General features: G+C 38.0%; 1 protein-coding gene across 1 annotated transcript in view; it reads left to right on the top strand.

The window, feature by feature from the left end:
- BRAF (B-Raf proto-oncogene, serine/threonine kinase) overlaps positions 1–22,042 on the top strand; it is an 83,124-nt gene that overhangs the window by 29,791 nt on the left and 31,291 nt on the right. The window contains 4 exon segments of the mRNA XM_030237720.2: positions 11,594–11,697; positions 12,395–12,497; positions 13,834–13,982; positions 15,044–15,163. Coding sequence (XP_030093580.2) covers positions 11,594–11,697; positions 12,395–12,497; positions 13,834–13,982; positions 15,044–15,163 — 476 coding nt within the window.

Here is a 22,042-nt window from a genome sequence, read left to right as displayed (position 1 = left end):
GATCCACATTGCAGTTTTAATAGCCAGCAGTCAGATGATGGGTTACTAGCATTTTTCAGTGAACATTGAGACTGCTTCCTTCATTCTCTCAGTGGATTGAGAAGTGTTGCACGCATTTGTCTTTCTTCATAACCTTTGGCTTTTAAATCAGACTGATTGTGTCTCACTTGTGCCCATTAACTGAGCCATTTGCTTATGTAGCTGGGATGTTAGTTCAGGATGCTCAAGTATACAGGGTGGCTTGTGATAGGTTGAAGCAGGAAGGAGCTTCCTTGTGAAAATATGTGGTACCTGCCATCAGAGCCTTCCCTTTGCCCTAGTTCCCATTCTATTTGGCTGTTAAAACAAGGCTGATGTGTTCTACAGTCAAGCAGGTGGCTGGGGGAGGTACTGTTGAAGTTGCAGTGTTGCAGCAATCTCCTCCCCACCTCAACCTAAATTGCTTTCAATTAATATCTACTTCTGAAAGAAAATATTGTTAATATCACAATAATAATTTCAGTCTCTATTTCCAGTTCACTTCAGGAGAGGAGAAATGTTGTCAGATTCCAAGGAGTCTGGGAATGCCATGACATTTCTTAAACTGACCTAAAGTGATTGGAATTGAGTTGGTAATGGAGAACCAACCGCGTTATTTTTTCTTTGATCACTCTGAAGCAGCTCCAAGTACTACAACAGCCTTCTGCTATTTGTTTAGAGCTACTAAAAATGCAGGAAATGGGGGGGGGAGTTGCTTGCATATCTTACATTTTTGACTAGCAACTGCCTTGTTAGTTGAGCGTTCTCTATGTGTTATTGTTTGTGTAGGATCAAGCAAATACATCTGTTGGAGGTGACTCCAGTTCAAAATATAATTTAAGGAAACTGGTGGAGTACAAAGAAATGAGACCATGGTGTTCAGTGTAAGTGATTGTGGTGCTGAGGTAGTGTAGCTAAAGGGGAAGTTTCTTTGTGTGTGTCATGATAAGGCAGAGGTTGGACAAACCTTTTCCCTAAGGTGTGAAGGTGCTTGTCTGAAAGCCTGATGGGTCTGTGTCAGAGCCTGGTGCTGCTGATCATTTGAAGTCAGCATTTTGATTCAGCTGGCAGCAGGACAGGGTTCAAAAGTAACTTTTTTTTTGAAAGCAAAAATAAATAGTTGGCTTGGTTAGCTGGAGGGGAATCAATGAATAAGTAGTGTCAGAAATAAAAGATTGTTTTCCTTGTCCTGGTCCTGGAAAGGGATGAAGAGAAGTTTCTTTCTGTGAACAACCTCCTAGAAGAAACAACAGATTGTTTTTTTCTTCTCTGTGCTGGAGTAATTTTATCCCCTATAATGCAGAGAGAGAAACATGTGTACTTCTTTCCTTATTGGCTTTGTTCAGCTGGCAAGTCACACATCCTTTGGAGAAGCATTCCACACAAATGTCACTCAGATAAGTCTGTGCGGGTGGGTTCGTTCATTTTGTTCTAGGCCAGAGAGAAGGATGCTGAAGTCATAAAAATGGAAGATGGTGCAAGTCTACCTGAGATGAAAAATTGTTTTATAGAACAAGTTGATGAGGCTTATCCAAGCACTGGCAGGATTTTGGGAAATACTAGTTTCAAGCTTGTTTGGGTTAGGAATCTAAATATCTGTGGTGTGCATCGTAACAAATCACCTAATTAAGGGAGAGCTTTTGGAGGTGGAAGGAAAGTATAAAAACTCTGATCTCCTGCTGGTTGCCAGGAGTCTGAGAGATTATGTTACATGCTAAAACTTGGTTTTGGTGGAAGGGAGGTAGTCTTAAATGGAAGTAGATGATATTTACTGGTGAGATTTTTGAGGGAATGAATGGAGCCAGCGGGGAACGCAGCCTTGGCATTCTTAGTTGTGGAGTGGATTAGGATTTTTTTTCCAAATTGTATGATTGAATGAGTGTACAAAGAAAGGAGACATAAGAGAGTGCTCATGCAAATGAACAGAAGTAGACACATACCTGGTTGTTGAGATGGTGATTATCAACTGATGCAGAGGTACAGGGCAAATAGGATAACTTCAGGTTTATGTAAGTGGAAGAAGACATTGAAAAAGTTTAAAATTAAGGAGTTTGGGCAATTAGCATAAAAAGTTTTCTAAGAGTATAAGGAATACAGGAATATGGTATTTGCATGTAGGGCAAAATCTAAGCATTTTGTGGGATTGCTTCAAGTGTGACTTATTTTTTTCCCCTAATTTTTTTCTTTGAGGGCTGGGGGAATGATTATTGAGGACATGGGTACAGTATCTTTTGTCCATCAATTTTAACTGACAGGTTTGGAATAGGGAAAAAAACCTCCATTTCCAATTGCAAGAACAGTTCTGATTTTTGCTCTGTGAAAGCTGACAAAATAGTTAAAATTATTTAGAGATTTCTCCAATTAGATTGTTTGCTCACTGTAGACCTTAAGGCACTAGCAAGAATGTTTAGACAGTTCTCCCATGGCCCATCAGGTGAGGTTTCCTCTCTTGAAGGAAAGTTTTCTGAAACATATAACAGAGTTAATATTTTGTGGACATATCTGGAGTATCTCTTTGTCACAGTGAAAGAGCACAAGAATAGGTCAGGCATGTATGATATTTTCCATGGGTTGTCTTCCAAATTTGAGCTATTTGTCACTCAGGAATTTTATGAGCTTAAGTGTTTTCTGTTTGGAAGTCCTCTCTTCAGCCTCCATTAAATGTATGCTATGAATACTAGAAATTTGTGTCTTGTGGTTAAAATTCCTTGGGCGTGGTTATGTGGAGTGTGAGTAATCATGTTCTGTGTTGGCTACTTTATTCTAAGTGAAAGAAGGGCTTCTGAGAAAAGCCATTTAACATGGGCCTATTATAAAAACAAGTAGCTAAAACTGGTTATGACTCTGCAGAGGAACAATATTAAGATGTCTTTGATGTTGTAGTGAAGTCCTAGTGAAAAAAAAGAATGAGAGAATTCTAGGAAAGAAGAGACTGCAGTAAGAGGGCTTCTAACTCAAGTACTTTATGAACAAGATCATACAATTGAGGAATAGCAGCCCTGAATGATTTGATTACCCAGGAAATCCCTTCTGGACAAGTACTTGGAGTGGGGGAAAAACAGTCTGAAAGCAAATGAGCTCTCCTGAATGATAATAGGGGGCATAGAAAGTTACAGGAAAACAGTGTTTAAGTGTAAGGAGTGATGGGCATTAGAAAGGCATCAGGTGATGATAGGTCTTGTGCTTCATCTCTGTGGTCTGTTGCTGCCTTCTGCACATTACCAGCTTCCAAAGTAAATGTTCCCTTCATGTCTTCTGGCCTTCTTGGTGGAGTGAGGGTGGTAAGGAGTCTTCACTGCCCTCCCCAGTTGCATTTATAAAAAATCCTCGCTCAGCTCCAGTGCCATCTCTGTCAGCATGAGTAAGGAGTGGATTTGCTTAGTTTGAATTCTGTATCTGTCTATAGTGGTCTGAGTGGGGACAGTGAAGCAATGGGGAACAAAAAAAACCAGATGTTGTATATGTTTTGGGAAAGCTTGGTGGCCTCCAAATATTTCAGTTGTCTGCAGATTCTTGATAGGATCAAATCATTGTGTATTATCACCTATTACAAGGTCAAAAAAATTCGATGGTAGCTTCTAAACCAAAAGTAATTCTTCAGGTCACAAAATAAGTTACCCTTTTTTCTATGTTAAATTTCAGAATAATGTATGGGTTTTGGTTGTTCTTTGTTTTGCTTTATTCTGAAGTTTAAGAGTAATTAGAGGTGCTTTGTGCAAAAACTCAGCATAAATTGGGACCAGTAAAGCTTTTTCACTTGGTTTTGTGTTGGTATGCTTCATATGCTTCTCATAGTTAAACGTCTGTTGGAAAGTTCATGGAAGTTCTTAAAATGTGAATGTGAGACTGAGTTTTTAAAAGTGACAATATGTATGTTTAAGAGTTAAAGGAGCTAAACAGCACTGAGAATGCTGTGCATGGGCCAGTTCTTAAGTGTCTCACTCTTGTCACACCTGGGTTTATTACATCTGCCTTTTTAATTAGGCAGGCAATCATGTGATCTTCTCTGCAGTCATGAAGACTAGAAGAACATGCTATTTTTATTCTATGTAAATTCTTAGCATAAATTAATTCATCATGCATGCACAACTGGGATCCTTCAAATATTCTGTTTTTAAATCTGGTGCTTGATTCATTTCTTTTGAGTTCAGATTTGCATCTTGCTTTCTGTAGTTTATGCTGTGAGTTTGTGCCTCAAGCTTTCTGAGTAGTAAGCACTGAATTTCTGCAGGCATTTGAGCTGCCCTACCAGTTTCACCTGTCAAGTATAAGGAAAGTTCAGAGAAGGGTTGTTCAGGCAGCTGAATAAACCAGTTTCTTTTTTTTAATTATGCACCTGATCTACCATGATTAGGTTTTACTAATCAAAAATACAATTAAAACCTCCCATGTTGTATCAAACATGCAGCAGAAAGTGAGTTTATTTTTAGCCTATGCCAATGGTTGGTTGCTGAATGTATCTGAACACTTTGGAATTTTATGCATCTTATTAACAGTCTGGGGTTATGAAGTAAATGGTAGTTTACTTTCAAGTAAGCTTCACTTGATGCTTCTCAATCACCAGGAAAATTTGTTCCATCACTTTTTAAATTGTCTTTTTTCTTTCCTTGAGAGTTTCTTTCTTTTGTCCTTCCAATTCTCTTCTTTCCTCCCACCGAGGAGGGAGTGATCAACCATCTGGGTGGTGCTTAGCTGCCTGCCAGGGATAACTCAACACAAACTACCCTCAAATGCTGGATAAATTCAAAGGCATATGTGTTGAAAAGAGAAAATTTAATCTACTACAGTTTTATTGACACACTGTCTTAGATTGCAAAGTGAAACAATATTGAAAACTTGCCATTAGAAAACTGATGACTTGTCATCTGGAATGCCATGTGCAACATTGATTGTTGGTTCTTACTCAAGTAAGGAGTGTTTAGTGATTCCTTATGAGGTGGAAAGTCTTGCTGTAGAAAGTAAAGAATGCTAGAAGAAAAATACTGTTTGGAGCATGCTTCCTTTGCCTCATAATGTACTATCAGGCACTCAGTGAAATGGAATGCAAGTCACAAATCTGAAAATTATCACAATAAATGTTTTAATTCCATGTCTAGTAAGTCATACTTAAATAATTCATGCTTCTTGTGTTGTTTAAGCAAACTAGCCAATGGGAGTTTCAGTATTTGTAGGGAATGTGTATATTACCTGAAGATGGAAGTATCCATTTGGTTGTAGGATCAGTTGCAGCAGCTTAGAGAAGAACGTGAATTTTAGCCCTTCTGCTATAGTTTCTTTCCCCCATGCTGCTTTTAAAGCACTTGGAGTGTGATCAGCTGAGACAGGACTCTACAAAAGTGAACTCTATTACGAAGATTTATTTAAACTGTTTTGTACCTTAAATTTCTCATGCATGTGGGTTTTGGTTTGGAGAATATCCAGCTGACTTTTTTGTCTCTTGAACAGAAACCACAAGGTCCTGGGGTTTCATGCCCATATAGTGGCTGCTGATATTTTTCTAGATGAGCTTTTCTTGCAAGTCTCATATTTTCCAAACTTTATTTTACTAATAGGTCCTTGTCAGCCTTCACAGTTTTTGCCACTGATGAATGGCAAAACAGTTTTTGCCTTGTCAGCCTTCATCAGTTTTTGCCACTGATGAATGGAACTCACCCTAATGAAAATTTGAAGATGATTTGCTCTCTGTTGTCGGCTTTAAAATGACCAATGCTCTTCTGAACACAGTTTGGAACTGTCTCTCAAAAGTTTGAAAAATTATTCATTAGGCACGATAGGTTTCATCCAGTGTGGTTGAGTGATGTTGTATTCTTGAGAAAATATTTCTGTACTGACATAAATCAGTCTGTTGTGTTCTGCATTTAATTGCATTGGAGGTGCCTATGGGTGCTGGTAACCCATGTCTTTGCAAGTTAAATGGAATTAATGCGTTTGATTGAATGGTAACAGCTTTGTGAAATGGGTAAATTCTGATCAATTTCCAGTGGAAACAAGATTTAATGCAATGAAATTGCCTCTCATTCGTCTCACTAATATGGTTCATTAAGAATGTATTTTCTTGCTGCTTTCTCCTGGAAGCTGGACAGAGCTTCATGTCCTATTATCCAGAACAGCTGTTTCTGAAAGCTGTGTTCTTTTCTAGAGGATGTGATGTTCAGTGCCATCTTATCTCCTTTTTGCCACAAACGAGGGTAATTTTATCTGTTAGTCCTGTAAGAAGTAGCTGACTGATTTGGTGAAATATTTGTCCTCCATAAGTAAGATGAGAAATTAAATGTGTATCTGATGTTTGGATTTTACCAGAAAACCTTCCACGTTAGAAGGCCAAACTAATTATTTGGCAAAAGTATAGTTTAGCCTAATTTTCTCCCAACACACTGAATTCTGTGAACATGTGGCTGAAATTTTTTAGTCCTGGGTGTCAGGTATGGGGAGGAAAAAAGTGTGATCTTTCAGGGTCTATGTGTTGTGGTAAGCAAATAAATACTTTGAAGTGATATTTCAAATCCATTCTATTTGGCATATTTCCACTATGGTACCCAGTAGTCTGCTTGATTGTTTGGAATTGCTCTGAAGCTCTAAGCTATGTTACACATACCTTACATTCTGTACATATGTTACACTTGGCCAAAGTGAGCTGAGTGACAGTGTTAGGCTGAGGGAAAAATAAAGCCAGCTAACTAGTTTTGAGAAGTATATTACTGGATATTCAGGGCTGACCAGCCTTTCCACTTTCAGAGAATACTTTTGCATTGCTTTTTTGAAGTGATTCTTAGTCTCTTTATAGCTCTAAAACATTGGAAACTACAGTGGTGTAAGGAAGCATTTTTAGCTTACTGAGACTATGCCAGTTTCTAGTCTGATGCTAGAAAAGTGATGTAAGAGTTATTTAGGGACATAGCCATGAATTTCTTACCGAATTGGGAATGACCTGATTTACAGAAATAAATGATTTATTATGCATTGCTTAAATACTTGTGGCTGCAGTACTAAATATATATCGATAATGTTGTTACAAATACTGTCCCTAGAAATAGTTCAGGTGAGTAAAAGAAATGAGGACATTAAGGGCTGCAGTTCTGTTTAATCTGTCTAGGTAGTAAGACTGCTTTGAGAATTTCTGCAATCTGGAATAATTTTCCATTTTTTTCCTTGGGGCTTAACATTTGCAAACTTAAGCATGTGTTTTGGTGTTGCCCTGAATTGCTACTTATACAATTTAGGATGCTCAAGTAAATTATCTTCTCTGGTATATTATTAATCTACGCACTGAACACACCTTGCCGTCTGTATTGGTGGCTTCTGTACTGTTCCTTAGTGTTATATAGCCCACATTTTCATACTCTTCACTTTTGAAAGTTTCTTGCTGAATCAACTTACTAATTGCTATAAAAACCTAAGCCTTTTCTGATCTACAAATCTTATGTATATAAGTAACCTGAAAAGAAAGCCCTTAACAATCACAATTTAGGAGTACATCCCCTAGCTTAGTAACATGAGTTTCTAGGAGGTAACCATTGTGAAACACTTGGATTCTCTTAGTTATAAACCAGAGGGATCAAGAGATAATAGATCTGTGCAAACAAATGGATTTTAAACAATATTAAACATCCTATGTTTCAATAAAATGCCAGCTTTGTTCAGTGTAGTGGGTTGCAGGCATAAGAGTGCTGTGTATTTTGGAGAAGATGAGAAATTTTCTCCTGGGGAACTGATTTTGTTAAAAAATGCTGATGTGATTCAGTTAAAATGCTCTGTGGGAATCCTGGCAGAACTCTTGATGGAATTGATAAAACCTACTTGGTGCCTTCCTGCTGTGCTGGAGTTGTGGGCTCCTGGCAGGCACCCGGGGGCTGCACCATGCAGGGCTCCTGCCCCCTGCTCCCCTCCCAGCCTGGGGGGGGGCCACACACCCTCCCTCTGCCTGGGGGTGAGAAAGAAGCTGTTCCAAAATTCCTTCTTTGGAGTCAGCAGGAGTCTGTTAGTCAGGAAAAAAGAACTGGTGTTGGGTTTTGTTTTTCTAGAGACTGAGTTGGTCTCCAAATCACTTTGTTGGAACCAGCTTTTTCTTTAACTTTGCCATAATTTGGGGGTGAAAAGAAGCTGGGGACAAAAAGAGGTTTCAGAGGGATTGCTTTGCAGGGTGAGATTTCTGCTTTACAGCAGGTGCTAGTAGGGACTGAAGGAGGGGGCTGAAGGGCTACATGCACAGATGGTGAGAGACCATGCTGTACCAGTCTGGGAAAATGATTAATCAATACTACAGGGACTTATTCTAGCACTAAGTTCTTTTAATTTGGCCTTATGTTACTCTGCTTGGGAGTTCTGTAAGAGAATGTTCTAAATGTGATGCTGATTCAGGATCATGATGGTTTTTGAAAGTAATAAAAGCAGTTCTTTGGGTTTTAGCTGGATCGCGATGCAAATAACAGTGAAGAGAACTAATGTTCTACCCATGTTTCTAATTGCAAGTTGCATAAATATGGCTTGGATTTTAATGAGGGCGACTTGGGATAATAATACTGAGGAATAGCAAATGATTATTGAGCAGGATGTTTAATGCACATTTTTCATAGTCCTATTGCACTTATGTTGCTGTAGGTAACCTTCATTCTGATACTTCCCAAATTTTGAGAGTTTGTATTTCCAACTTTATTGATCTCTTAAAAGAAACCCTGTAACTTCATAAATTTTGTTGTTGACAAAATTAAAAGGAAAAAAATTACACAAGTGTAATTAATTAATTAATAGTATTGGAACTTGGAGGTTCCTGATGCATTTCTTTGCTTCATGAGTTACTGGAGGATGTTGTCATCATTTATGGAGGATCAGTGTTGGAGGAAGAAAATGTTTTCCAGTGACCACAAGACGGCTTGTCTCTTCTTTAATGTTAGTAATCTTCCTACTGCTTGACTTTTCCTCCTTGTCTTGTTCCACTCCTTTACACAGGTCAAGATTTACTAACCTGGTTTCTTTTAATACTTAACTCTGTTGGAGTTTTCTGCCTAAGCTAGAACCTCCTCCTACTCTGTGCTGGGTTCTGTTTCAGCTCCTAAGCACCTCCTTCCCCCGATGGTCCTTGTCCAAAACAAGCCACCTTTTCTCCCAGTCACAGCTTGAAAGCTTCCTGTTCAGGATGTTCTTCCAGTACTTCCCCAGGTGTTGGCAAACAGTTCTCCCTGCAAGGTAGTTCATCACGTCATTTTTTCCTGCCCTCAGCCTCAGCTCTTCAGTCTGTCCTCCCTCTATCTTGCTTGTCTGATTCCTACCAACCTGCTGATCACAATTCCCTCCCCCAGTATACACATGCTTTCCCTGCAATGTTCAGTTCTTGAAGTTTGTCCTGACCCTCTCCTCCCATTTCTCCTTCATGCCTAGCCTCTTTCCTGGCTCTTTTCATTCTCCTTTTAGTCCCCATCCTCTGGCTGCCACCTTTGCAGTATTTCAGTTTCTTCTGCCACTATGGATATCAGTGCTGAAGGGACTGAGGTTCTGGTAAGGTAGACCTGAATTGTCTGTGGGAACTCAACCTCAATCCAGCAGAAGCTTAGAGGAAAAATAGCCTTGAGCCAAAGAACAGTTGGTTCCTCCATCGAAATGGCTCCTGATCAGATCTAATGTGGGGGGCCTGAAATCCTCAGAGACTTCAGTCAGATTCTTAAAAGTATTTACTCTCCATTTGTAAATATATATGTTGGAGGCATAGAACAGGACACTGAGGGGACAGACAGGTTCTTTTAGGGGTCTTTGGCAGAATGATGATGGCACTGAATCAGAGGGACAATTAAAGAGTTATTTTCTTAACAAGATATTTTGATTAGCATATCACAGAATTTATTATTAGAATGGCACATGAGTTCTACAAGCAGAATCAATGTTGTGCAATTTATAAGTAACATAATACAGAATTTATAATACAACTTCACTTATAATTTCTAATCACCTTGGCAGGTCAACACAAATCTTTAATAGATGTTTTGCTGTATCAATACAACAATCATAATTTAGGCTCAACATTTGTATAAAACAATGAGTCATACTCTCCATCCTTGGAGAAAGGAGAGGAGTTCCTTTCTAAGGAGTTACTTAGAGTAATAGATGTATTAAAAAATAATACAATGTGTAAACCAAAGTCACCTAAGGCTGAATATCAAGATTCTAAAGTAGTGCGCTATAGGATGTTTTTTCCAAGGAGTTCAGAAAAATAATCTTTTTTTAAATGTTTGTGTTGACCAGATGAAATGCATAAATATCCTGTAAAGAGGCGCTCTCATGTTAATGGAAAGAAGATGGTGAAGCAAAATATTCCTTTAATTTGTGTCTTCTGAAAGCACCTATGTTAGAGTTCTAGAAAATCAGTATATAGTGTAACCTCAAGTGGTGTTCACACAGCTACTTGAAACAGGCTGCTACTTTGCACTGTCATGCTTAAGTAGGACATAGAGCCCCTAAATACCCATGGAAATTTAAACGCAGGAAACAAAAACTAGGCTCCGATCCAAAGCCAGTGGAAGCTGATTAAAAGACTGCTTTTGGCTACTGAGTGCTCTGGCTTAAGCCACTTGTAAGCTAGATTTGAGTTTCAGGTGTTCAGACAGACTTGACAGGTTTGTTAAGTTTGTAGGTTTTTCTTCTGATTTTTGTTCAAGGTACTGTCTGTGATTTTAGGTGATATCCCAGTGTGTACAGTGCGTGACTTACATATTTTCACTACTGAGTTCTAAAAATAGTTAGTACATAATATTCAATATCTTAACTACACTTAATCACCAGATCATGTATTCTTTTTTATGGCTTGACACTATACAGTGTTAAATCACAGGTTTACCTAGAGATGATCTACTTACTTGTATAAAATATGCCTACAATTAGAAGTGAGCAAAATACCTTTACATAGTATGGAGTTCTTGATTTGGCTAGTTTTAATATGCTCCTCCATTCTTTCCATCCTGTTAGTTATCTAAACTTTTCAAGCCAGGAAACAGAGAAGAGCAATGTATTTGCATGCAAGACATATTTGTAGAGTTACAAATATAGGTTAATGTGAGAGGTGATGGTCTGCCTGACTCAGATGACTTTTGTTTCACTTGTTTGCGTGCTTATCTTCTGTTTTAGAAATAGAAAATAAAATATTTACATTTTATCGTAATGGTTTTTTGAGTGCAGTCCAAGTTAGTTCCTTCACTTAATTTCGCTTGGCATGTTTCCCCACTTATGTTCAGGCCAGCCTGTAAAATTAAAGCTGTATGTAGTTATTAGCTATCTGTGTGCTGTGTTTCCAATTTCTTCTAGTTGAGAAAGTTGGAAATTCACTTTTGGAGTTGAATGAAGATTCTGTTCCAAATGTTAATAGATGTGTAGAGCTTGTTGGCTCCTCTAGCTGAGACTTTTTCTTCATATACTATTCAGCAAGAAAATTTTTCTTGATACGGAAAAGGTTTTGGAAAACTCTGACCGACAATTCTGTAAAGCATCCTGAAGAGTGGGTTTTAGCACTTGAGGGTCAAAATGTTTGCATCAGTTTTGGGGGATAAATTGGAAGTTGTTTTAACTAATTTCTTTTGTATTTGACCTCTAGGTTCCAGCAAGATGTGGAGTGACAGTCCGAGACAGCCTAAAAAAAGCGCTGATGATGAGAGGTCTTATTCCAGAATGCTGTGCTGTTTACAGAATACAAGATGGGTATGGTTTGTGTGGGATGCTTTTTTGCTCTTAGAATCAATTTTTGGAGCTACCCAGGATGGCCAGTTCTATCCAGAGGTTGTTTACGAAGTTCAGAATTTTATGATACTTTGCACTAAACAGTTTGCACATTGCAGACATGTTGAAAAGAATGTCTGACTCCTAGGAAAATGCTCAGGCATAATATTCAGTTGTATAAAATTATGGCAAATCTCATTTAATCAAACTCATGCTAACCAAAGAAGTATTACATAGGCTGTGTTAATTTCTTAGTTTTATTTCATTTGGCTATAATGCATTCCTAACTAGACAGAGTTCCCTTGGGAGGAAAAAAAAGAGATTTTAGCCCTAAAAATTTGCATATTCATGTGTACAATTAGCTATCTCTGTGGAACTCTTATACAACAGGTACCTTCGCAAACACTTATTTGATCAAAAATCCATCTGCCATGTAGGAAACAAGGAACTGGCTGCTGCTGCTGCTGGTTGAAAAAGTGCATTTCCTTCCTGCAGCTTGTCCAGGGAAGGTGTGCTTTGTTTGCTATTTACTGAGCCTAAGGTCTTGTTCTAAAGTTTCCTGCAATTGGATGGGTAGCAACCCCCCACAGTGTAACTTTTTAGCTGATCTCACAGCTTTGGCAAGAGACATGCAAGGGCTTGTGTGCTGATGCTAATGAGAGGCTTATTTTCACTTTAGAGAGAAGAAGCCAATTGGCTGGGACACAGACATTTCCTGGCTCACAGGAGAGGAGTTGCATGTGGAAGTTTTGGAGAATGTGCCACTCACGACACACAATTTCGTATGTACTGGGTCTTGTGAGATGCTGAGTGGGGTTACATCAACTTCATACTTTCAAATTTAAATTACCAACTTGGAATATTTTGCATCTGTGGGATGTGGTGGGAGTTGCAAAAGAAGTTTTTAATCACAGTAGCTTAAGTGAATTTGATAGAATTGTATTTTAAATAAGTGATGCTAGAGTACTTGATCACCCTTAAAACTTTCACGTTTTGTTGGAATACACCCTCTAAAAATCTATAAATGTAAGAGGTTTATATCAGTACTGCATTGCAGAGCTGTAATAATCTACTATTTTTGTATTGCTGTATCTATAAAATGTATTCTGGGCCTCCCTGCTGGCTCTGCAGCAGCAATTAACTAATGAACTAACTATTCCCAGAGCAGTGCTGACATCATCAATGATGCAGTGCACAAATATGTTTTGACCTGATAAGGCACCAAGTAAATGGAAGCTGCTAAACAGAATCTGTCTAAATGTTTCCAGCTACATACAAAATCCTGGAAATAATGTCTGTCACGCTGGGAAAGAAAGACCTTCTATTTCAGCTTAAAACATAGCAAAATTCTTTCTGCAAGCTGTTTCAACCTCTTTAGCTCAAACAGGCTGTTTGGGTTATGGCTAGTTAGGTGAACTCTAATAGGCTCACATTTTTTATATCCCACTGAAATTCTGATTATTACATGTAATAATAGAACTAAGAATGTGTTTTTATACTAGATATTGCTGAATTTGAAAATTAACTAAATCATTTTCCCCCTATAATCTGGGGAGAATGCATAATCACCCTTCTGTGATTCTGAATGTATCTGAGTTTCAGTAGTCAAAATTACAACTATATCTGCAATCATACATTGAAACCCTATATATATGTGTAATATGTATGTGTGTGTGTATATATATATAAAAATATATATATGCCAGTGTATTTCCAGTCCTGTCAGTATTGGATAGAAATGTTCTTTGGCTTCTGGTTAGAAAATGAAATTAGTATTTCAGCAGCTTTTGGTTTTATAGGTTGTATCCAAATAAATTCTCAATGTTTGTGTCTAGCATGATAATAGTGAAGTTTTGCTTCAGTTTTTTTGCTCTTGCTCTTACTGCTAGTGAAGTGAAGCATTAATTCCAAGAAACAGTTGAAGGAATGTTGTAGTGCATGAAAACTGTTTCAAAAAGGAGATTATGATCTTTTGTGTAAATCTGTTTGATACATAAAACTGTAGCTCCAGCATCACAAAAGCGACTTTTAAGTACACTTGAGGGAGGTAAAAGCAAGTAGCCTATCTTGGGCTTACAGGAGGGCTCTGGGTAATTGTGACTATTTTTGCCAACGTAGGTACGAAAAACGTTCTTCACATTAGCGTTCTGCGATTTCTGTCGGAAGCTGCTTTTCCAGGGGTTCCGCTGCCAGACTTGTGGCTATAAATTTCACCAGCGCTGTAGTACAGAAGTGCCACTGATGTGTGTTAATTATGACCAACTTGAGTAAGTAATCACAATTGATTTTCAAGTTGAGCCTCTTAACAAGTGTACAGCTGTCAGTGATTTCTTGTGTTAAGTCTGTAATTCAGGAAGTCAGCAGAGGTGCCTGGAAAAAGAAAATAGGAGTTCAACTGTTCTTGTGACACTGCTTAGTTCATACTCTTTCTGTGCTAGCTCAGACAACCAGTTTATGTTTCTTTGCTGGTCTGTGAAGTGCTTTTTTTTGAAGCATGAATAGGGTTGCTGAGCACTTGACTGTATCAAACAGACTACTCATTGTTCACAGTTGTTATTATTAATCAAAACTGGTTCTTTATTGTGTGATGGCTAGGGCCTTGTTTAAAATTTAGCTGTGGCTTTATTCTCTTCAACCTGAAAAAATGTTAAGAGACAGTAGTTGATTATATTGAAATTGCAGTTGGTTTTACAATAATTGAAAATAAATCTGCTAGCAAGATTAATGCCTAGGTAAGAAACATAAAAGAAAATGATCCAAACAGTCCAGTGTTCTTGGATTGAGTTACTGAACTATTTGTTCAAATAAGTCTTTGATGTAGATTTAGGATCTGGTGTAAACTGTGTCTGTTCTATTTGATTAGTTTCACCAGAGGCTATTAAGTCTTTTAAATAGATTTTTGCATAAGGAATAATTTAAAATGCTATTTTTCTCACCAAGAATGAATTTAATTTTAGTTTATTTTGGTGTTTGTAACTGTTTCCATTGGCATCTCTGGAGTTTGTGCTCAGGATGTAAATTTAGGTACTGATAGATATAAGTTGTGCATTCTTGAAGAACCAGATGTTTACAATTCCATCTAAAAGATTAAAAAATAAATTTCTACAAAGTTTATATTTAAGGCATCATCCTTTGATTCTCTGTGAAGTAAATAATTCTTTTAACATATCTTGCAGATTTAATGTGTGTGATCTTTATTTTTAAATTTAGAATTTAATCAATGAAGTTTTGGGGTTTGGGATCTTTTTTGTAGTTTTTTAGTATTATATTATGAAACTTCTGGGTTTTGCACAAGTTAGGTTGTTTTTGTTTTGTTCTTGCCTCACAGTTTGCTGTTTGTCTCCAAGTTCTTTGAACATCACCCCATACCACCAGAGGAGGCCTCCTTAGGAGAGACCACCCCAGCATCTGGATCATACCCTTCAGTGCCCCCCTCAGATTCTGTTGGGTATGAACTTATTCCTGCTGTTTAATAACATAACTTTTCAGTACTGTGCTAAGAAACACTCAAAGTATTCCTGTGCAGCTCTGCATTGTTGTAGTCTGGCTTCTCATGCAAATATATCCACCTGTGCTTAACTTAAAAGAAGTGAATGTTTTCATTCACACAAATTCTAAAAATTAATAATGTGCCTAGGTTAAATATGTGTGTAACTGTCTGTAGAATTGGGCTATTACCTGTTAAACTGATTTCTTCTACATAGTAGCGTAGACCTGGTCTAAACTGGAAAGATTTTATACTTAAAATTAATATAAACCAAAATTATATCCTCACAAATTCTTTAAGTTGGTTATTAAATTACAGTTTCTATGCTTTGAAGTGACACATGTCAGTTTGAGAATAAACCACATTACTATAAGGCTGATGTGAACAGGTCCCAGTTCCAGGTTCATGATACTGTCTTAGCAGCTTTTCCACATACACTGCTTTAGTATCCTCCAGACCAGCTGTCTTCTTCCTGTTCATGTTGAGGTATACCAATAACATCTGTTGCTGCAGCTCCAGGTTTTGTAAAAGTCGACCTCTAAAACTCACCATTTCCAACAAAGATTCTGGACCCTTTCTCCATTAAGAGATAAGAGACCATATTTAAATTACATTCCCAGTAGCAAAGAGATCAATGACACCATCCTCTATTAGGTAGTTGAACAAATGTCCAGGCAAGAGTAACTCAGGGGTGTATATCACACTCAAGAAGTCTGGTGCATATATTAAGAACACCAAATACAGAAGCTTTCAGAAAACCATTCCCAGGACGTGTGTGCTGTGTGGAGTTGAGCTGAATGTGGCAGAGAGGCTCTCTTGGATTAGTGAAAATTGTGCCTAAACTAAAGCAGAAACACACTGGAAGCTACGCAGGCACCTCTGGACTCTTTAACTAGAAGATAAATTTTCTGGACAGCCAAGACTGTTTTATAGAAGACCAAATCAAATGCAGCCCAGGAAAATAGATTGACAGTCCTGCAGAGGGAACCTCACTTGGTAAGTACAGAAATTATGTTTCTGCTTGTTCTATTTTGTGCAGATTCAAGTGAATTCAGAAGTACTTCTTCAAGGTAGTGAATGCTGCCTTTAGATCCTGTAGATATTGGTACAGCAGATTGGGGGCAAGGCTGCTTGTCGAGTATTTGTTGTGCTACAGCCAAAATTGTAACTGGGCTAGAACTATTAATTCATGAAGAAACTTGTTCATACCGATTGTGTTAAACACTAGTGGATGTCAAAGACTCTATATAGCCCTACTCTTAATATTCTAAGTTGTCCTGCTTTTCAATTGCCTTTGCATCACATTGGTCCATTTTTACCAGTTTGTGAGGTTACAGCAATATGGATTATCTTGGTACATGCACTACTTCAGGCAGTCTTAGTTTTGACAAGTGAAAACAGAAGGAAAAGATTTAGACCAAAGCTGGTTAATGCCTTGTGATCTTTACCTTCACATACATAAAAATGTTAACATTTAAATACATTTGCTAGTTGCTGTTTAGGAGCTTTTCTCAAGTGTTGCATCGATAAATGTTTGTAATTGCAGAAGATGTAAAGCAGATCCTTTCTGCTTTTTTGCTTTGTTGTCCACTTTATTGATAAACAAAACAAAGCCATATATCATGCCTGCAAAATTCTGCTCATTTTGGAAATGGTTTATGATTATCAGTTGGTATTCATACGTAACATGCATGTTAGTCATACAGTGTTCCCCTAGCATCTGTGTATGTAGTATTTCCTTTCCAGAAGTAGCTCATATGTTACTGGATAAGCATATAGCACTGTCCATACCTTTTTCCAGTTAAGATTCATGCCTTTCTTTAATCATGCTTTTCTGCTTTTTAAGAACATAATTGTGGAAATATTAATCTAGATTAATTTAAAAAGCTGGCCTTTTCTATAAAAACATGTATTCACCTGTGGTTTTATTAAAGAGGACTGTTAAAATATGGGACAGCAGCTCAGCTGGAATTTAAAAAAAAAGCTGACATTTGAGGTTATCTTGTCTGGGAGGAGAATATGGGATTGAAATTATAGAGCTGAACAATGGGATGGAAAAGATGAGGAATTAGCGCTTTATTAACACTTCCTAGATTAATAATTGTTCTTTTGATTTCTCTATTCTAGCATCTTGCATGGAACAGCTCACAGAGGAAGAGATGTTATTAATTGTTTGGTAAACCTGAGGAAAGAGAAGGCAAACATCCTTCTTCATCTCGAGCTTTGTGAAGGGATCCCAGCAGCAGGCAAAGTGTCCAAAAGAACGAAGTTTGCGTTGCAAGACAAGTTCGAGACTGAAAGTGTGCAATGGGAGCAAATGGAAGAGTTGGGAAGAGAAAGGGACATAAAGAAAGACCCTTGGACATGATGCAAAAGCAGCTAAACATGTTGGAGGACTGTTTCACTTTGCTCGTGTGCAACATCCTAAGGCAATCCAGGCCTGTAGCCTTTCGTTCTTCCAACTGTGAGGCATAGGCAGTCCTTCCTGGTTTTCCACCCCAAGGTGTGGGAGCTCATATGGTCCCATTTCGCATTTCTGAACCCCTTATAAAATTGTGTCCAGCCTCAACATTAGGTTTTGTGTCCCATTTTAGTTCTTTCCATTTGCACTATCCTCTTGTGCCGGAACAACCATTTTAGTTACAATCTGCAGTTAAATAGAAAGAAAAGTCTAGGTTTCCCTGCTAAGAGCCATTTGCAATAAAATTAAAGTAAGGAAACTGTATATCAGGCATTGTATTTGTTTCGTTCATTGCAGTGTCATGAAGTTTCTTCCTCATCTTGACTCGTAAAGTACGAGCACAGAATTTCTGTGAACCCAGTTCCCTCAGTCTCAGATACATGAAAAAGAGAAATAAGCAAGTTGGCAACATCTTGGCTCTTTGAAAAACAGCATTTCCCAATATGCTTCATCTTCTAAGTTGGAGGAAGAAAAGGGGAATGTCTGGTGCACTGTTCTTGGAAGCTTGCCAGTCCTTGCCTTTGAGCAGGCTCCAGCTTGTGATTAAACACCTCTGCTTTCCTTTTTGCCTTCCAACTGTTCACTGATCATTCTGCTTCAGCTGAAGATACTTGAATGTCTAGAAAAGTTTCTGAAAAGCCAAGAAAGCAAAGATATAGTGTTAAAATATTACATTTTATGCTACAATGCCATTTAGATCCTGTGGTGTATAAGTGAGCAAAAGCTTTGTGTTTTAATTCATAAAACAGTGAACTTTTCCCTTAAAAGTTCTGGCACCAGGCCTTTTCCAGGTTTCTCCATGAAAATGTTCCCAGTGTTCCTACAATATACAAGTTGAGTTGATATGCATTCTTGTTTGGCAGAAAAGGTTTGGTATCAGAATCAGAAAACTCTAAGTCCATATAACAGGTGAGGGAAACATCTTGCTCTCCAAAACTTTATTTGCAAAACCCTGCTAGTGAACTGGACCTGGTTTGGAGGACTAACAGTGACAATGTGGTTCTCTTGATAACCCTGGTATATAAAGCAATGGGGTATTTTAGGCTCATCAGCTTTGATTTGGGCCCAAAGGCCATTATAAATGAGTGCACACCATTATGATACTCCTGGCAGTTGTTTTTCATCTACAAGCCGACATGGATGAAAACAAGTTGTCATGGTGTAAAGAACTGCACTAATTTGTGTGGGGTAATGACTTACAGATCTGTCCCATTATGCTTCTAGACTGACTTCAGAGGGTGCTGCTAGAAAGCTATTTAGCTTGTAGTTACAAACTGGTACTGCTGTCCTTTTCTCCACATTGGCATTTGATTTGGGATTATTGAGTATTTCCAGGCTGCAGGGATAGGGAAAGAAATAAAAAAGTTAGGTTTTCCTGGCAATATCTATGGATTACCACAGTAAATAAATCAGAACCTGTTTGGCCTCCACAATTTAAATTTACCTGCCTGCTACCATAGCTCAAATACCACTGTGTCCCAGATCCCTAGCAGTCCTAAGAAACTGCTTGGAACTGGAAGTGCACTGTGCTCTTCATTAAGAACAGTAACAACAACCAAATCCAGTTTGGTGTTAACAATGGTGTAAACAAAAACAGTCCAAAACAAGCCTTGATACACATTCTAGCTTGCAGTAGGTTTGGTTTGGATATGAGTGTGCAGCCTTACAGGTAGATCGTGTGTGCAGCACTGAGCCCAGTGGCTAAACTGAGATGGACTTGTTCAGGGTGTGAGGAGGAGAAAGAAAATCTCAGTCCAGGAGAGATGCTGTCCTTTAAAAAGGAACGGGTGCGCACCTTATTATTGAAGCTAGGTGAATATGAGTTTTCAGTTCAAGCATTTGCTCAAGTACAGCAAAATAAAAATACAGTTAACAAAATCTTGAAGCCCAAATACACTTATCATAAGAAAAATTTCAAGAAAAATCTTTCCTGCGTAGACCAGCTCTTAAACGCTTATGCTACATCACATTGGTGAGTAAAGGACATTAAGGAAAATCTGTATTAAAATTTTCTTTTGCATTCGTAAAGTGAACTTATTTATATCATTGCAAGTTCTAAAATCCAGTAGACATACTGTATATGATTTTATAAAATTGTTCATTTATATATAGCATAACATGTGCAGACACTTTTCTGAGTTACCTTACTCTTTCTTGTGGACCCAGTTTTGTGGAATAGTAAATCTGTGGACCCATGGGCACTTGCTGTGCTTGGTAAAGGGTATAAGTTATTCTTGTTTCCTGATAAAACATAATTCTGTTTTGCCTGATAAAAATGGAGGGGAAAATGTGCTAATCCCAAACATATGGTCCAAGGTAAAAGCATGTTCTGTCATGCTTTTCCACTGCCTGGAAAGGTTATAACATATTAGATTGAGATTTGACAACATCAGCTTGTTGCCTCAGAAGCTGAGAATCATTTGTTAAAAGAATGCCTGCATCTTGGAGGCTGGGAGAAAGTGATTTATTTGCTTACTTGTAGAAGATCTCCTTTAGCAAGGTGGCTGTAAACTGTTCACAAAGGCCACTGGAGCAACAAAAATGCAGATCCTGATGTTCAAACTGAGTGTTCCTTTAAGCCTCAGCCTGTTATTTTTTTGGGGATGGGGGTTGGTTATTTGTTTGTTTAAGTTTTTTTTGGTGTGTTTGGTTTGTTTGGGCCTTTTTCTTTTTTTCCCTCCAGTGTGTTTTGTCAGCACTGTGCTTCCATAGCCTAAGAACTAGTTTTGGAACTGGCCTGGAATAGACCATATCACCCTTTTCCAAATGATGATATCTGCCCTTTTAGCTCCAGTGTCACTTCTACGCCTCTGGAGTAATTTCAGTGTAGGAACAGCCTTTTGGTAGCTCAGAGGATCACTGTGTTCTTTGTTGTGACGTGATTTTGATAGAACAAGATCTTGATGCAGACCAAGATCCAGCTTTTGCCACACACAGACAGAAGCTGGTGGTAATATTTTTCTGAGATTGTGATCTCAGTAGGCTGTCTTAGCTAGCAAACCCTTTGTCTTTTTTATTTCACTAGTTATCTTTTTCAAGAAAAAATTCCCTTTAGCAAAAATAACCTACATTTTTTCAAAGTGTCTCAAGGACACCCGTTAATAAAATCATAATGGAGCATGTGGCTAATTGCTTATGAGGTTCCCCTCTCTGGATTCTTTGTTGTCTAAAGTCCAGAGATTCTCCCAATAATAGCTTAGAGACTGAAAAAAAAAAAAAACAAAAGAAGATAATTCTTTATCAGCCTATTTTCTAAAGATCTGGACTTCCCCCAGTAACAATTTACTGAGTAGAAAAAGCTGTTCAAGTTGTTTTCAAACATGGTATGACGTAACATGCTGTCTGTGTTAGCAACATGATGGACGTGATGACCTGTGACCAGAAAGAAATACAGAAGTAGCAGATGACCATTTATGACTCAGAGGAGGATGTAATTGAAACAATATTGCCTCAATCTGGTTTTCACTCCCTTGGCTTACTCATGATCACAGAATATCTGATTGCTTCTGGTTTTGTCATGTGGCAGAGCTCAAATGGTTTGTCGCAGTCAGTCTTGGTGCAATGTTCTGATGGATGTTGTGATATATTTCCCTTAATTCCCTTATTACCTGAGAATTCTCAGGAAGTTTAAGCAGGAGTGAGCTATCCCAGCAATGACCGTACTGGCCTGCTTTAGACACTTTTTAGACTTTTCTGCTGATACTTTTTTTTGTGTAGCATTTGACATGCTTGCCTTAAGATGAAAATGGAGTGCCTTTAAATGTCAGTCAAGTTCTGCATAGGGATTTATGCAGTGTCCCATCTCCTCACTTGTGTTCTAGTCACATGATTTACTTACAAACACATTCAGGAGTTCAGAACTTCCTCATCTGCAATATTTTACCTGAAGGTACTTGCGTAGCAATGAATGAAAACTTCAGCTTATGTGTATGTACAACTGCATTTAAAAAATAGTTCTGAAATTATCAGCAACTACTGAAATGCTGGGTTTTTCAAGGCCCTTGCTCAGAGATTTGACTATTGGTAGTTTTAGTTCTTTGCTTGCCAGTATCTTCCCAATATCTATATTCTGTCATGTGACAGTAGGTAACTGCTTTTTTTTTTTAAGTTAAGCAGGGTTAAACCCCCTTATTCTTCTCTCCTGCCCCACTTCCCAAATATATTTAGGTATTTAATTGGAAGACTTACTAGACTGTTACCTGAATTAATTCACAAGCACTTTGTTTTGCCATTTTCAGTTGTGAGATTGTTGGCCAGGAAGGAAAAGATGACAGGTACTTAGGATACAGATAGCACTTATTTCTGGGATCAGTGCCAAACTGGATAAACTTTTCAATGAAAGATAGGATAGTAGGCTATAAAACAGACCTGTTTCTGAA

This window comes from Serinus canaria, chromosome 1A, assembly GCF_022539315.1.
Source record: "Serinus canaria isolate serCan28SL12 chromosome 1A, serCan2020, whole genome shotgun sequence".
NCBI lineage: Eukaryota > Metazoa > Chordata > Aves > Passeriformes > Fringillidae > Serinus > Serinus canaria.
The sequence above is the reverse complement of the archived record's forward strand: the minus strand, read 5'-3'. Positions and strand labels throughout refer to the sequence as shown.